This window comes from Ranitomeya imitator, chromosome 10 (assembly GCF_032444005.1).
Source record: "Ranitomeya imitator isolate aRanImi1 chromosome 10, aRanImi1.pri, whole genome shotgun sequence".
Classification (NCBI taxonomy): Eukaryota; Metazoa; Chordata; class Amphibia; order Anura; family Dendrobatidae; genus Ranitomeya; species Ranitomeya imitator.
In genome coordinates, this window is record NC_091291.1 from 100,514,771 (window position 1) to 100,530,874 (window position 16,104).

Below are 16,104 nucleotides of genomic sequence, written 5' to 3' on the forward strand. Positions count from 1 at the left end.
CACACAAGTTTTATTGGCAATTTATACTGCTGGTGCTCTCTGTTGTTTAACTAAATTACGATATGTTACTTGTATTTACACCCCTAAAAACCCAGATACATTCTGGATCATTACTTCTTTTTCTTTGTTTTTTTTTTTGTCTGGGTTTTTTCCCTTGATCAATTCCGGACGTACCGATGAGATTTCGGGCTGATGAAGGAATTTTCTCGTTTTTACCTTGGATTTCACTTTAAGATGTTGGTCCTGTTCATCTGTAATCTATGTATTCGTTCTTCCTGTTCAGTAATTGTTGCATAGATAATAGTTTGTAATCCACTTGAGTGGAAGTTTTATAGTCCTGAGCACATTCTCGTTTCTGGCGCTGGCAGGTCATGAATCAGGATCTGTTTCCCTATTGTTAGTTTTTGTTTGCAATAAACATAAGTCACCTATCAAATCTTCATTTCCCTCATGTGCTGGAGATGCAGCTAATATATTGTATATCACTGCCTCCAATCCTCCCGTATTAAAGGGAACTCATCACGAGAATATTTATCTGAAGCCAGGATCCGCGTATCTTCTGTGCGGCTTGGAAAGTAAAATCGTTAAAAGATTATGAGGGTAACGATAACCCAATAGCAGTTCTACCGGTCTACTGGGTTTGGTATTTTTAAGTCCCAAGGGTATGTTCCTATGAAGCATCACTGCCATGTGCTGCGCTTTTCATTCAGTCATCTGGGTGGAGCAAGAGCACTGAAAAAATACGTATATACTCACTAACTCGGCTGTATTCACACCCATTGTTCCATGATTGATGTCCCATTGCTTGACTTGTGATTGTACCAGACCAGTGGGTATGATTACCGCCGAAACACTGAATATAGATGTGACGGTTCCGTCCTGCTGTTGTTCCTTTACCCTTATACTGTGACTAGCTATTGAACCCGTTCTACGCCCGGGTGGCGAGAATTTTTATTGGTACATCTATACACTGTCTTCAATAAAATGGCGCTAGAGATTGCGATATGCCCATGTGCTGACTCCAGTGCAATCTATGTTAACGTCGTAGTGGAGTTCTTCAATAAAATGGTGCCTAAGTCAACATGTGCGTGTATTGCGATATGCGGCACCATTTTGTTGAAGACAGTGTCTGTGAATTCGCATACACAGCTTCTTGATTAAAATGGTGCCGTAGTGTAGTATGCGCATGCGCTGACTCTGGAGCCACCCTTCCTGGCTTCGGACAGAAGGATGTATCCACTGTTATATAAAAGACTAGCTATTGAACCCGTTCTACGCCCGGGTGGCGAGCATTTATATTGGTATATGGTCTCCATCCTGGTATGTGCTGCTCCATCCTGCGTCCCCATCCTGTCATGTGCTGCTCCCATCCTGCGTCCCCATCCTGTCATGCGCTGCTCCCATCCTGCGTCCCCATCCTGTCATGCGCTGCTCCCATCCTGCGTCCCCATCCTGTCATGCGCTGCTCCCATCCTGCGTCCCCATCCTGTCATGCGCTGCTCCCATCCTGCATCCCCATCCTGTCATGCGCTGCTCCCATCCTGCGTCCCCATCCTGTCATGTGCTGCTCCATCCTGCGTCCCCATCCTGTCATGTGCTGCTCCATCCTGCGTCCCCATCCTGTCATGTGCTGCTCCCATCCTGCGTCCCCATCCTGTTATGTGCTGCACCCATCCTGCATCCCCATCCTGTCATGCGCTGCTCCCATCCTGCGTCCCCATCCTGTCATGCGCTGCACCCATCCTGCGTCCCCATCCTGTCATGCGCTGCTCCCATCCTGCGTCTCCATCCTGTCATGTGCTGCTCCCATCCTGCGTCCCCATCCTGTCATGCGCTGCTCCCATCCTGCGTCCCCATCCTGTCATGTGCTGCTCCCATCCTGCGTCCCCATCCTGTCATGTGCTGCTCCATCCTGCGTCCCCATCCTGTCATGTGCTGCTCCATCCTGCGTCCCCATCCTGTCATGTGCTGCTCCCATCCTGCGTCCCCATCCTGTCATGCGCTGCACCCATCCTGCGTCCCCATCCTGTCATGTGCTGCTCCATCCTGCGTCCCCATACTGCCTCTGACCCGCTCGGCCCCGGTGCCTCTGACCCGCTCGGTGCCGAGTGCTGGGGGGCCTGAGCAGGCGGGGACACCGGCGCGCTGTGGGGGTCAGGTGCCGGTATCGCCGCCAGCTCAGGCCCCCCAGCACTTACTATATTCACCTGTCCTCCGTTCCACCGCTGGGCGCCGCCATCTTCCGGCTCCTCTGGCTGTGACTGGTCAGTCAGAGGGCGGCGCCGGCGCGCATTAAGCGCGTCATCGCGCCCTCTGAACTGAAGGTCACAGGCCGAGGACCGGGAAGATGGCGGCGCTCAGCGGTGGAACGGAGGACAGGTGAATATAGGCGATACTCACCCTCCTGGCGGTCCCTGCTTCTCTGTTGGAGATCGCGGTGTGCGTTCAGTGTGAACGCATACCGCGATCTCCCGGGAGCGTCACTCTGTGAGGCCCAGACTGCGCCGGCGCTTGCGCAGTCTATAAAGGATTCGGACAGAGTGACGCTCCCAGCGTTATATTATAGATGGTCAAGGTTGCTAAGAGAGAACACAAGACACTGCTTTCTTACCAGTAATATCACCAGAGCTGAGTGTAAGGCATCACAGTCACCCTGCTCTGCAATGATGGAAAGCAAAAAACCCCAAACAGTGCTTTCAACAGATGGATTTCTGGCTTGGCTGTTGTGAGCTATTTTGCAAATTTTTTACTTGTTGCTTTGCATTGAAAATAAGTGTCCCCCTGAAACTTGTTCTTCATTGAGACTTAAACTGCCGGTGTCCATAGATAGCTTGCTTGGTGAGGCCTGTCTGTGTCCATAGAGAGCTTGCTTGGTGAGGCCTGTTGGTGTCCATAGATAGCTTGCTTGGTGAGGCCTGTCGGTGTCCATAGATAGCTTGCTTGGTGAGGCCTGTCTGTGTCCATAGATAGCTTGCTTGGTGAGGCCTGTCGGTGTCCATAGAGAGCTTGCTTGGTGAGGCCTGTCGGTGTCCATAGAGAGCTTGCTTGGTGAGGCCTGTCGGTGTCCATAGAGAGCTTGCTTGGTGAGGCCTGTCGGTGTCCATAGAGAGCTTGCTTGGTGAGGCCTGTCGGTGTCTATAGAGAGCTTGCTTGGTGAGGCCTGTCGGTGTCCATAGAGGACTTGGTGAGGCCTGTCGGTGTCTATAGAGAGCTTGCTTGGTGAGGTCTGTCGGTGTCCATAGAGGACTTGGTGAGGTCTGTCGGTGTCTATAGAGAGCTTGCTTGGTGAGGTTTGTCGGTGTCCATAAAGAGCTTGCTTGGTGAGGCCTGTCGGTGTCCATAGAGGACTTGGTGAGGCCTGTCGGTGTCTATAGAGAGCTTGCTTGGTGAGGCCTGTCGGTGTCCATAGAGGACTTGGTGAGGCCTGTCGGTGTCTATAGTGAGCTTGCTTGGTGAGGCCTGTCGGTGTCCATAGAGGACTTGGTGAGGTCTGTCGGTGTCTATAGAGAGCTTGGTTGGTGAGGTCTGTCGGTGTCTATAGAGAGCTTGCTTGGTGAGGTCTGTCGGTGTCCATAAAGAGCTTGCTTGGTGAGGCTCTTTAGTAGTAGAAGGGATCCTTGATCCTGCAACCTTCGATTGCACCCCCCACCCCCTAGAAAAAGTGACCTTTTGTAAGCAATTCTTTGCTCTTTTTTTATTATTGAATACTAATACGCTAAAAAGCATAGAAAACCATAATAAATGATAATAATAATAATTTTTATTTATATAGCGCCAACATATTCCGCAGCACTTTACAATTAAGCGGGGACATGTACAGACAATAAATTTGGTACGAGTTAAGACAATTTAAACAGTGACCTTAGGAGTGAGGTCCCTGCTCGCAAGCTTACAATCTACAAGGAAATGGGGGGACACAATAGGTGAAAAGTGCTTGTTATTTCAGGTCTGGCAATTATAATAGAACCAATAGAAGCAATTAACCATAGAAATTGAATGGATCTGAGAAATCTTTGGTTCAACCTTCACTCTGTGCACAGATTGGGATCTGACAAGTGAACCGTAGGCATCGTTCCAGGAGCTGACATATTATAGAATGGCCGCATTATGGGCACAGTGTTCATATCGGAACGTGGAGGAACTGGGTGTGAATGAAAGACAATGAACTGCTGATGGCTGTGGGCACACAATGCGCAAAGTGACCTTGCCGTAATTTAATGACTGTGTATAAAGGTTTATTCACTTGATGCTGTTTTTACCATACTTCTCCACTTTTTTATTGTTACAAGAAAAATGTAAAAGAGTAAAATATGTGCAACCAATTACTGGCAACCTTTTTTTTATGAATGTGAAGCATTTGGCCTCAGAAGTGATTGTGGTGTCATTAGCTCCAGGCTCTCGGTTGGTTAGACGGTGATAGGGCGGCCTGCTTGGTAAAGCCGTGGGATCACATCAGTCCCGGGTGACCTTGGCTTTGTGTCCTAGATAGATCTGTTTGGAAAGTTTTTTGGTTTTTTTTGCTACTTCTCTATATAAAAATTGAAATCTAGTGGACTAAGTTGATTTGTGTTTGAAAATACTGTACGTGGCCCTTATCTCCAAAAAGTAGGACCTCAACAGAATGGGTTGGTGGTCGACTGTTGTATTTTTTTTTTTTCTTCCAAAAACCTTACATATATGGCTGTGCTTAGAAGTTTAGCTTCCTTACAATCTTGCATTGCCCTGATACCTTTCCTTTTCTCCGTTCCCTTTCATAGTAAAAAATTTTAAACGTATAAACAAGTCTTCTTCAGCATGTGGCCCAGAAGCTCAGCTGTGTCTTTTTACCTCCTTTCTATTCTGTCTGGTTTTAAGAAAATGGTCTGCAGCAGGAGCCTCTCCCCTCTGCCTTATTTTCAGTAGGATACAAAAAAGCTAAGCTCCGAGCCCAACCCACTCTCTAGTATTTCCCCATGTGAACTAATAAAAAAATCACTCAAAAATGTTTTTTTTTTTTTTTTTTTTTTTTCATCATAAACGATGACTAGCTCGATTTGCAGTATCGCCAATCAAAGCTTGTTGCAGGTAATTTATTCCGATTTTCTACAAGACTGTGTTTTGGGATCTTGCAGAAAATCCTAAACACTGACAAACAGCAGGGTCAAGGTTATCTCCTCTTTATTTTTCATTCATTTCTTTTTGTAGTGTTTCTTTAAGGTCACCAATGTCATTAATTTGCTTACCTCTTAATTTTTTAATTTTTTTTTTTCAGGCTACCCAGGAGGAGTTGAAGGCATCGTACCGCAGACTGTGCATGTTATACCACCCCGACAAGCACCGAGACCCTGAACTGAAAAAGCAAGCCGAGCAGCTCTTTAACCTTGTCCACCATGCCTATGAAGGTCAGTGGATATTTAAGATTTGCTAAAACTGCCATGGTGGCAGATATTGAATTTTCTCCCAGCCCTTGAATTGTGTGTCTGGCAGGAGAGACGTTCCTTTGAGGGTTTTGTAAGATGACGGCTGATTTTGCACCTTTGTCTCACCTAGGTCTCTCCGATCGATGTCTGCTGCTGGAAATTAGCGATGTGACTAATTATTGAAATAATTATTTTTTAAATGGTGACAGGTCACTAATGTTTGAGTCGCAGAGTTATAAATCCAATCCGCAGACAGATCGTTATTCAAACAAATTAGGATTCGTTAACCCCGGGCGATCGGTTTTTGTCAGGTCTCCAAAACAAGGAACGCATATAGGGATTTGTCGTCTTAACTTTTAGCCTCATGTCTTCATATTCATTAGTGTTGCTTTCTTTATATTTTGTATACACGATTACAGATCTTCCACGCTCAGAATTGTCTGCTCACTTTGTATGCTGTGATGTTAAGATTGGTCACTGCCATTTAAAGAGGTTGTCCCCTTTCAGAAAAGTTTTTCCTATACAGTGGCTTGCTAATGTATTCAACCCCCTTGTCATTTTTTGTGTTTTGCTACCTCACAACCTGGAATGTCACTGTTTTTTTAGGGTTTGCATCAGTTCATGTAAAGAACATTCCTACAACTGTGAACATTTGGTTTTCTTTTAACCCTGCTGTTCTGTTCGGTCAAAAATGACCGTTTTTGAACTGATATTTTTAAAAAAAATTCATTATGCGGTTCTGAAACTTGTGGTTACTTCTATTTTCCTAATTTGAGGGGTTCTTTCTAAGGGTCCTTTTTTTTTTTTGGTTTAGTTTTTGCGCCACTTTTTTTTTTTTACACTGGTACTGTTCCCGGTCAAAAATGACCGAATAGCATTTTAGCTAATTTCAGCCATTTTTTGAGTAAAACAAATGAGTTATAATTTCTTTTGAGACTACTTATTGCATCTACTATTGTTTATAAAGTAAACAGTTGCTTTAGGTGCAGATTTACACATGCAAACCATAAAATTAGCTAAAATGCTATTCAGTTATTTTTGACCAGGAACAGTACAAGTGTAAAAAACAAACAAACCATATTGGCTTTCAGTACAGTTCTGTGCAAACAAGCCTGAGCTTCCACAAGGTATTCTCAGCAAAAGAGGTGTACATAGTTCCATGTTTTATTTCACTCAAGACACAACCGTGGTTTATGTTCCCAAAAAAATAAACAAGTGATACTTATGAGCACAATGCACAATGATGATGCAATAAGCAATCAAGAAGATAGAAAGCCGGACATGATAATGGACTAGGCAGACATGTGTATTATTGTTGTCCTGAATGTAAACAATAGAATTATGTGAAGATTTTCTGAAAGAAAATAAAACTGATTTTTTTTTCCAAAATGTTTGCACGCAGTTAAATTTTATACTATAGTTAATTTTAGTTATAGTTAGTTATAGTTGTTATAGTAGTAGTTGTTTTAGTTAGTTAAGCTCAAATTTGTAATTTATGTGTAGAATTCAATATTCCCTTGTAACCTTTATAAACACAAAATAAAAAAATTGAGTTTTTTACGTATTTTTTTTTATAATGACCAACCATGCTCAAATACAGTATAATAATGCAACAGGTATTCAAAAAAAAAATTTAAGTAGCTAAAACAGCATTTTAATAAGTTCCGGTCAAAAATGATCAAAGCAGTACAAGTGTATAGTGGAAACGAACAGAACAGCAGGGTTAATTGTGACACAAACAAATTTGACAAAATAACTGAAAACTTCAGTGTGCATAACTATTCACACCTCTGAAGTCAGTACTTTGTAGAGCCTCTTTTTGTTGCAATTACAGCTGTAAGTCTTTTTAGATAAGTCTCTGTGAGCTTTCTACATCTTGCCATTAGGATTTTTGCCCACTCCTCAAGGCAAAACTGTTCCAGCTCCTTCAAGTTAGATGGTTTCCTCTGGTGAAAAGCAATCTTCAAGTCTGGCCACAGATTCTCAATTTGATTAAGGTCTTGACTTTGATTGGGCCACTTCAAAACATTTACACGTTTCCTCTTAAGCCACTCCAGTGCTACTTTAGCAGTATGCCTTAGGTCATTGTCTTGTTGGAAGGTGAACCTCTGTCCCAGTCTCAAATCACTGATAGACTGAAACAGGTTTTGCTTAAGAACGTTCCTTTATTTCACACCATCCATCTTCCCTTCAACTCGGCCCATTTTCCCTGTCCCAGATGCTGAAAAACATCCCCACAGCATAATGCTGCCACCACCATGTTTCACTGTGGGGATGATGTTCTTGGGGTGATGAGCTGTTGGTTTGGCACCAGACAAAGCATTTACCTTGGTGGTCAAAAAGTACAATTTTTTATTTCTTCTCACCACTGCACCTTCCTCCATACATTTGGGGAGTCTCCCTCACGTCTTTTGGCAAACATTAAACGAGCCTTACAATTTTTGTGTGTAAGTAAAGGCTTGAAGGGAATTGCTTGCACCAAACATTTCTAGGGGCTTCATAGCAAAAAAGAGTGATTGCATATGCACATTACAGTTTTTAGTTATTTGATCCCATAAATGTAATTTATTCCTATATTTTTCTCACTTTGCTTCACCATTTTAGACTATTTAGTGCTGATGCATCACACACACATCACGTTACAAAAATACATAAACACAGGTGGTAATGTAACAAAATAGGTGTAAAGCCAAGGGGATGAATACCTTTGCAAACCACTGTAAGTCTCCGACGTTGCACTCTGTGTCTGTTATTGTTTGCAGTCAGCGCTGCAGACAGTAACATGCACTGAATCTAACCTGGATTGGCAGCTAGCAGTGGAGTGTGTCCAAGCTCTATTGGAAAGAGCTTGGAAGCACTGCTCATATTCAGCCACCACTGCTAGATTTTGAGTGGCTGGTAACCTAGGCAGTGAGCTGTAATCTACTCTAAAGCAAATTAATGAAAAGCAAAGGCAACTTTGTTTACACAGAAACTATCATCTTAGATTAACCTATTGTTTAAATCAGGTTTTTGTGCGACATGTATGTTGTGTTTTTTTGGCAATTTTTTTGTTTATATTTTTAATCTTTATTAAAAAACAAAATTTGTAATCTTGCAGTTTTCACACTATGCTTTTTTTAGACCCCAAGTTCATGTAGTTTCAGGAAATGCACATGTATATTAGCCACAATGAACAGATTCTGACCCTATATTTTGTATTGAAGCATCTAATGAGCGTGTGCTGACATCACTAGGAAGGGTGAGGGAGCAGGGTCGGTCAGCTTGACAAATCTGGGCTTGAGTATCAATACATTTAACAGATATCACATGGACGACCATTTACACATCTGATCATAGCTTCCGTAGCTGATCGTAGCCATGGGTTCATTTCAGTTCCCAAAAGTTTCAAACTATCTGTTTTGCCATTTTAAAAGGGCATCCTTTTTTTTTTTTTTTTTTTTTTTTTTACGGTATATACCATGATTTCAATTACTACAAGAACAGAATGATTATAAATAACTAAATGTTATACTATAAGTGAGACACCCATTGATTTTTGGGTTTCTCACGTATTTACTGATGAAAATCAGTCTTTTTAAAGAGGATTTGGGGTTTTGGTAATTATTGAAGGGAATAACGTAAGGTGAAGAAAGTTATACAGGAAGAAGTGAAAACCATTAGGCGGCTCTAGGTAAAGTCCTATCACAGGGATAATATTGGAAATATTGGGTACATGCAACAAGCAGAAAGTGTGACATCTGCTCCCCTCATATCACCAGATTCTGTGCAAACCATTGAACATTCGCTGATGATGACTGCGGTTCTGTGCAGAGCAGATACTGGAAGCCCCACTCTTGTTCCTCCTGTACAGATCAATAGTATTTGCTTTTTTTGTCAGGTTCCTGCAGGTTGTCGCCAGGAAAGTGTTTTGTTCTAGATCTTAATTATCAGTGGGAGATTATATACTGAGGCCCGATTGTTCAGCATTGTCCAAAACAAAAGCCGGAAGTGCGAAGGTCCGCGGCTGCGGTGAAAGCAAAGACTTGTCCAGGTAGCAGTGAAGAATTGTCAATATAAAGGGTTATTGTAGGCAGCAGAGTTGTCAACCCTAAAATGGACACTATCCCTTTAATTAAGAATTAGTAAATAGAATACTAAGTTATCATTCTTTTTATTTTTTATCTTTTTCACAACCTGACAAATGAATCATTGTAATAAAATCACACAAGTGGACAAGTGGCAACCAAATGTCTCCGCTCGCATTGCAGCTCTTTCTCGGCTGCAGTTATCACATGATTTTTCTCGCTTGGAGACATGTTGCAATGGAAGTGAATTATCCCTTTAGGCTTATGAAGTCGTATATAAAGCCAAAGTAGCAGCTGTACATGTTACTATTATATTACCAGCTAATGAACCCGTTCTTCCTCCGGGTGGCAAGCTCACACAGCCAAGCCAGATCTCGCACTTTGCACTGACCAGGGGCAGTACCTCTAAACACTGTTTCTGCAAATTGAGATTTTGATTTTGGCTTTTATGCTAAGTCATGTGACAAGGCTCGTTAGAGAGTCGATAATGATTTTTAGGATTGCTTCTCCCAATAGCAGGCACTAGAGTTCTAGTCCTCTTCCCGTCTGAAGAGACAATTTGCTTTTTTCTCCATGCATACCTTTATCATTGTGGCCAAAGAGTTCTATTTTAACCTAATCAGTCATCAGGACTTGTTTCCAAAATGCATCAGGCTTGTTTAGATGTTCTTTTGCATAATTATGATGCAGAAATTGATGGTGAGGACACAGGAGAGGTTTTCTTCTGGTGACTCTTCCTTGAAGGCCATATTTATGCAGGTGTCATTAACAGAGGATCAATGTACCACAACTCCAGAGTCTGCTGAATCATTCTAAAGATCTTTTACAGTCAAGCCGGGGTTCTGATTTGCTTCTCTAGCAGTCCTACGAGCAGCTCTCGCTGAAATTTTGTCTTGATCTTCCAGACCTTATCTTGACCTCCACTATTCCTGTTAACTGCCATTTCTTAATTACATTTCTTACTAAGGAATCCCTTTTAAAGATAACTTCATCTTCACCCTTCTTAACTGTTCACAATAACCGTAATTTTGACCAGGGCTGCCGAAAACTTTTACATGCCACTGTACGGGAAACGTCTACATCCCCAAACCATTTATACATCCGTGTAGCGCTTCAAAAGATAAACAAGTTTGTTTTAATTTACTTATATAGTGCGATCATATTCCACAGCGCTTTGCAGACATTATCAAGTTAATCTCTTTATGACATCAAAGCGATGCTCCAGCAGCACGAAACCATGTTTTGAAGTTCTGTATATAGGTCTCTGTAAGTGCACTGGGGCGTGAGGATGCACTTCCAGCTCCTCAGCCTCACACTGTACTCCCTGCAGTGTATCAGGGCCAACGACCTGTCAATCAACCAGAGGAGAGTGGCGCTAGTCAGGGAATACAGCGTGAGGCTGAGGAGCTGGAAGTGCATCGTCACACCCCACTGCACTTCCAAACACTCATATACAGAATTTTTACATGCGATTTCTCGCTGCTGGAGCATTGTTTTGGGATCAACTTGCTTATCTTTTAAAGGGCTTCGCAGTCAAATATCTGATTTGGAGGTGTAGAACATTGACAGGTTGCCTTTAAAATATGGTCACTCCTCTGATTCTCCCTGCTCGGCGCTTCCTGTCTATAACATCTGGTCAGCAAATCACTGACCTCGGTGGTCTATTGCCGTCTACCTTGGCATTACCACTGCATCCCTGGCTGTAAACCTATGGGGGGCTGATGGAAGAAGAGGAGTATAACCACACACTCTTCCATTGCACCATTCACACTCATCCTTACCGCGGACTGCACCGTTTTCTTCTCCATTCACATCTAAGGCTAAGTTGAGAATTTATTAAACCTCTTGTTTGTTGGCGTCTTGCCCTTGTCTGTTTCCAAAGGTGACCAAGAGGATTTTTGTACGCAGCTTTGCTTGTGTATGGAGGAAAGGACTTGGAAAAAGTAAAAAAAAAAAAAAAACAGAAAAAAGTTTTTACGAAGTTGTCTAACTTTTGTGTAGAACTGCAGAAAATTGTAACTTCTCTTGTGGTGCTAAGTTTTAACTCGCCACCCCCAGTTTTGAGATCTGGTCGCCTGGATTTAATTTTCTCTGTTCTGCAATTTTTGTTTTTGCTAATCGCCCATATACAAGCAGGGTGTGATGTAGAAAACGCAACGTCATTCTCTCATAATTAGGCAGAGATGGAACTTACGAACATCATGTACCACAGCCTGAAGTTTGAGAGCGGTGAAAGTGCGTCAGGAGTCCTGTATTTTTTATTTTTTTTTTACCATCGTGTCTTGAAATGTGTTTTTAATGTGTAAGCCCAACAGCTTCAGAGTGCGGCAGATGATAAATTAATGTAAAGACAATACATTCTTATCCGGCGTAATGTACCCATCCATGGCAGACATACAAAAATCAATTTGCAGAGTGGTTTTGATCTAAACAGCCGCTCTGATTATACCACCGCTATCTTTGATTTCCCCCCTCCTTTCTTCTTTTGAATTTTTTTATTTCAATTGTGTTATCTCTTGCATTTTTTTGTTTCATGTAAAATACTTTATTAATGAAGCATTTATTTATTTTTAGAACTTGCAATTCGAAAACATAGTGGAATGATTGAGATGATTCCCTTTGCTGGGAGCGGCGCTCTCTGCCTGTCGGGGCATATATACAAGTTCGGAGACCCCCAGTATTGTGATCGCGGCCCTGGATAGTCACACACTGCCTGTGCCATCATTCCTCGTGTAACGGCCATGCTGTTTTATGGCCGACTGTATCTGCTGCTTCATTGACAGAATACAGGCAGAGGCAGCCATGCTCTGAGTTTTGGTTTCCCAACAACCAGAGAACCCCCAAGGTTTAGACCGCGACCCTGGGGAGTTGCACATTGTGTCACACCATGCCATCACTTTTAACCTATCGCCTGTTTTATGGCAGACTGTATCTGCTCTTCTATGGACAACATATAGGCTGCCACGCTGGGAGTTGTAGTGTCCCAACAATTAAAGAACTTTCTGGGTTTAGACTACTGCCATCCCTACACCATCATCCCATGTGGTTTTCCACCACCAGGTTGTTTATCCTGTATATGCTGCTCCATGGACAGAATACAGACTGCCATAAACAGCATTCTGATGATAAGCTTACAAGGCAATTTCAGACGCTGCTACCCTTTACAGAAGCAATTCCCAGATCTTTGCTAATTCTATTCAACAGGACTTGCCCACCTTAAAATTCTTTCCTTCCCAATCCACACCAACCCCTCTCTCCACTCCGCGGATACAGATGTGTTGCAGTAAACCCGCAGGGGATAGATAGGGTACTGTAGCGGTCAGCAAAAATCATGGATTCCCTGCAACCTTTTTTAGCTCGTTTGTAAGTTGCTGCAACCCTGTGTGAATAGGATCCACAATTCCCAAATAATACGGATTCCCTTCCCTCCTGCACTTCATCAAGGTTAGACTTTCCGTCTTTGAACCGATCACAAAAGCGGTTACCAGGCTCCTCGCTTCTCGCTCTACTACCTGCACTAGTGACCCTATTCCCTCTCATCTCTTCAAGGTACTTTTCCCAGCTGTCACTGCCCACCTACCGAAAATACTTAACCCCTCTATTTCATCTGGTATATTTCCCCTCTACTTCAAAAACGCCATCATAAACCCTTTTCTTTAAAAAAAAAAAAAAAAAAAAAAAAAAAGAAAGAACCCTTCCCTCCACCAGAACTGTGCTGCTAACTATAGACCTGCCTCTAATCTTCCCTTCATTTCTAAACTCCTGGAATGCATGGGACTCTCTATGATCCGCTATCTTTCAATTACTTCCTTTTCTTTACCCTTTACAATCCAGTTTCTGCTCTTTACACTCTACAGAAACTGCCCTCACTAAAGTCTCTAATGATCTAACAGCTAAATCTAATGGTCACTACTCCCTGATGATATTCCTGGATCTCTCTGCAGCATCTGACACTGTGGATCGCCAACTCCTCCTCACTATGCTCCACTCCATCGGCCTCAAGGACACCGTTCTCTCCTGGTTCTCCTCCTACCTCTCTGACCGCTCTTTCACGGTATCTTTTGCCAGCTCTTCTTCCCCTCCTTTTCCCCGTACTGTCACTGTCCTCGGGGTTCAGTCCTAGGTCCACTCCTCTTCTTCTCTATTCACTGCCCCTATTGGATAAACCAGTGGTCCCCAACTCCAGGTCTCGAGGGCCGCCAACAGTGCAGGTTTTCAGAATTTCCTTAGTTTTGCACAGGGGTTGGAATCATCACCTGTGCAGATGATCACATTACTACCGATGCAATACTAAAGAAATCCTGGAAACCTGCACTGTTGGCGGCCATCGAGGCCTGGAGTTGGGGACCCCTGGGATAAACCATCAGTAGAGTTGGGTTCCAGCACCATCTCTATGCTGACACCCAATTATACACCTCTTCTCCTGACATAATCCCCACCCTAATCTATATATGAGGCATCGTGATTACTCGCTAATCCTGCCCCCTGCACAGTAGCTCTGCACCCCGCCGCATCCCAACACATAATCCCGCCCCCCACCACATTACCACACACAATCCGCACCATATCACCACACACAATCCCGCCCCCCCACCACCACCACACAATCCCGCTCGCCCACCACACACAATCCTGCCCCCACCACATTACCACAGATAATCCCGCCCCCCACCACATTACCACACATAATCACGCCCCCCACCACCACACATTATCCCGCCCCCACCACATCACCACACATAATCCCGCCTCCCCACCACATCACCACACATAATCCCACCCCCCACCACATCACCACACACAATCCCACCCCCACCACATTACCACACATAATCACGCCCCCCCACCACACACAATCTCACCCTCCCACCACATCACCACACATAATCACGCCCTCCCACCACATCACCACACATAATCACGCCCCCCACCACATCACCACACATAATCACGCCCCCCACCACATCACCACACATAATCACGCCCTCCCACCACATCACCACACATAATCCCACCCCCCACCACATCACCACACACAATCCCACCCCCACCACATTACCACACATAATCACGCCCCCCCACCACACACAATCCCACCCTCCCACCACATCACCACACATAATCACGCCCTCCCACCACATCACCACACATAATCACGCCCCCCACCACATCACCACACATAATCCCGCCCCCCACCACATCACCACACATAATCCCACCCCCCACCATATTACCACACAATCCCGCCCCCCCACCATATTACCACATCCCGCCCCCCCACCACATTACCACACTACCACACATAATCCCGCCCCCCACATTACCACACGAGGCTCCGTCCCCACACATTACCACACGAGGCTCTGCCCCCGCACATTACCACTCAAGGCTCTTCCCCCGCACATTACCACTCGAGGCTCTGTCCCCCGCACATTACCCTTAGGGTTAGGGTTATGATCCCTTAGGGTTAGGGTTAGGATCCCTTAGCGTTTGGGTTTGTGTTAGGGTTAGGATCCCTTAGGGTTAGGGTTAGAATCCTTTAGGGTTAGAATCCCTTAGCGTTTGGGTTTGGGTTAGGGTTAGGATGCCTTAGCGTTTGGGTTTGTGTTAGAGTTAGGATCCCTTAGGGTTAGGGTTAGGATCCCTTAGCGTTTGGGTTAGGGTTAGGATCCCTTAGCATTTGGGTTTGTGTTAGGGTTAGGATCCGTTAGGGTTAGGATCCCTTAGCGTTTGGGTTTGTGTTAGGGTTAGGATCCCTTAGCGTTTGGGTTTGTGTTAGGGTTAGGATCCCTTAGGGTTAGGGTTAGGATCCCTTAGGGTTAGGGTTAGGATCCCTTAGCGTTTGGGTTAGGGTTAGGATCCCTTAGGGTTAGGATCCCTTAGGGTTAGGATCCCTTAGCGTTTGGGTTTGTGTTAGGGTTAGGATCCCTTAGCATTTGGGTTAGGGTTAGGATCCCTTAGGGTTAGGATCCCTTAGCGTTTGGGTTTGTGTTAGGGTTAGGATCCCTTAGGGTTAGGGTTAGGATCCCTTAGCGTTTGGGTTAGGATCCCTTAGCGTTTGGGTTTGTGTTAGGGTTAGGATCCCTTAGGGTTACTTTGGATCCTAACCCTAACTATTTCTGTTTATAGTGGGTTTTCTTATTGATTTTGATGATTGGCAGCTGTCACACACTTCTCATCATGCGTTTCAAAAACGCAAACGCAGGAAAAAAACACATGTAAACGCGTCAAAACGCCGTGTTTGTATTAAAACATACAAAAACGCTCGCGTCTTAAAAACGCAGCGTTTAAACGCGTTTTTTCACCAAATGCGTTTGCGTTTAAAACGCTGCGTTTTTAAACGCAAATGTGAAACCAGCCTAATATAATTGTTCCCTGTTCTCACTTAGTAAATTTTATGTTTTTTTTTTATTGCAGTGCTTAGTGATCCTCAGTCAAGAGCCATCTATGATGTGTATGGGAAGAAGGGCCTGGAGATGGAAGGATGGGAGGTAAGATTTATTATATATATTTTTTTATATTATTTTAAATGTTGCTTTGTGATTTTTAGGATTACCATAATCTGGGTAAGATTTAGGTTATGCTCATTGTTCAGAGTAAATGTGTTTTTTGTTGTAGTTTTTTGTTGCAAAAAAATC

The 16,104-nt window shown here is 43.9% G+C and overlaps 1 protein-coding gene across 2 annotated transcripts in view; it reads left to right on the top strand.

Moving 5' to 3' along the window:
• DNAJC11 (DnaJ heat shock protein family (Hsp40) member C11) overlaps positions 1–16,104 on the top strand; it is a 176,808-nt gene that overhangs the window by 50,968 nt on the left and 109,736 nt on the right. For both annotated transcript variants that reach the window (XM_069742229.1, XM_069742230.1), the window contains exons 2-3: positions 5,252–5,381; positions 15,884–15,957. In XM_069742229.1, coding sequence (XP_069598330.1) covers positions 5,252–5,381; positions 15,884–15,957 — 204 coding nt within the window. The remainder of the gene's footprint in view (positions 1–5,251; positions 5,382–15,883; positions 15,958–16,104) is intronic.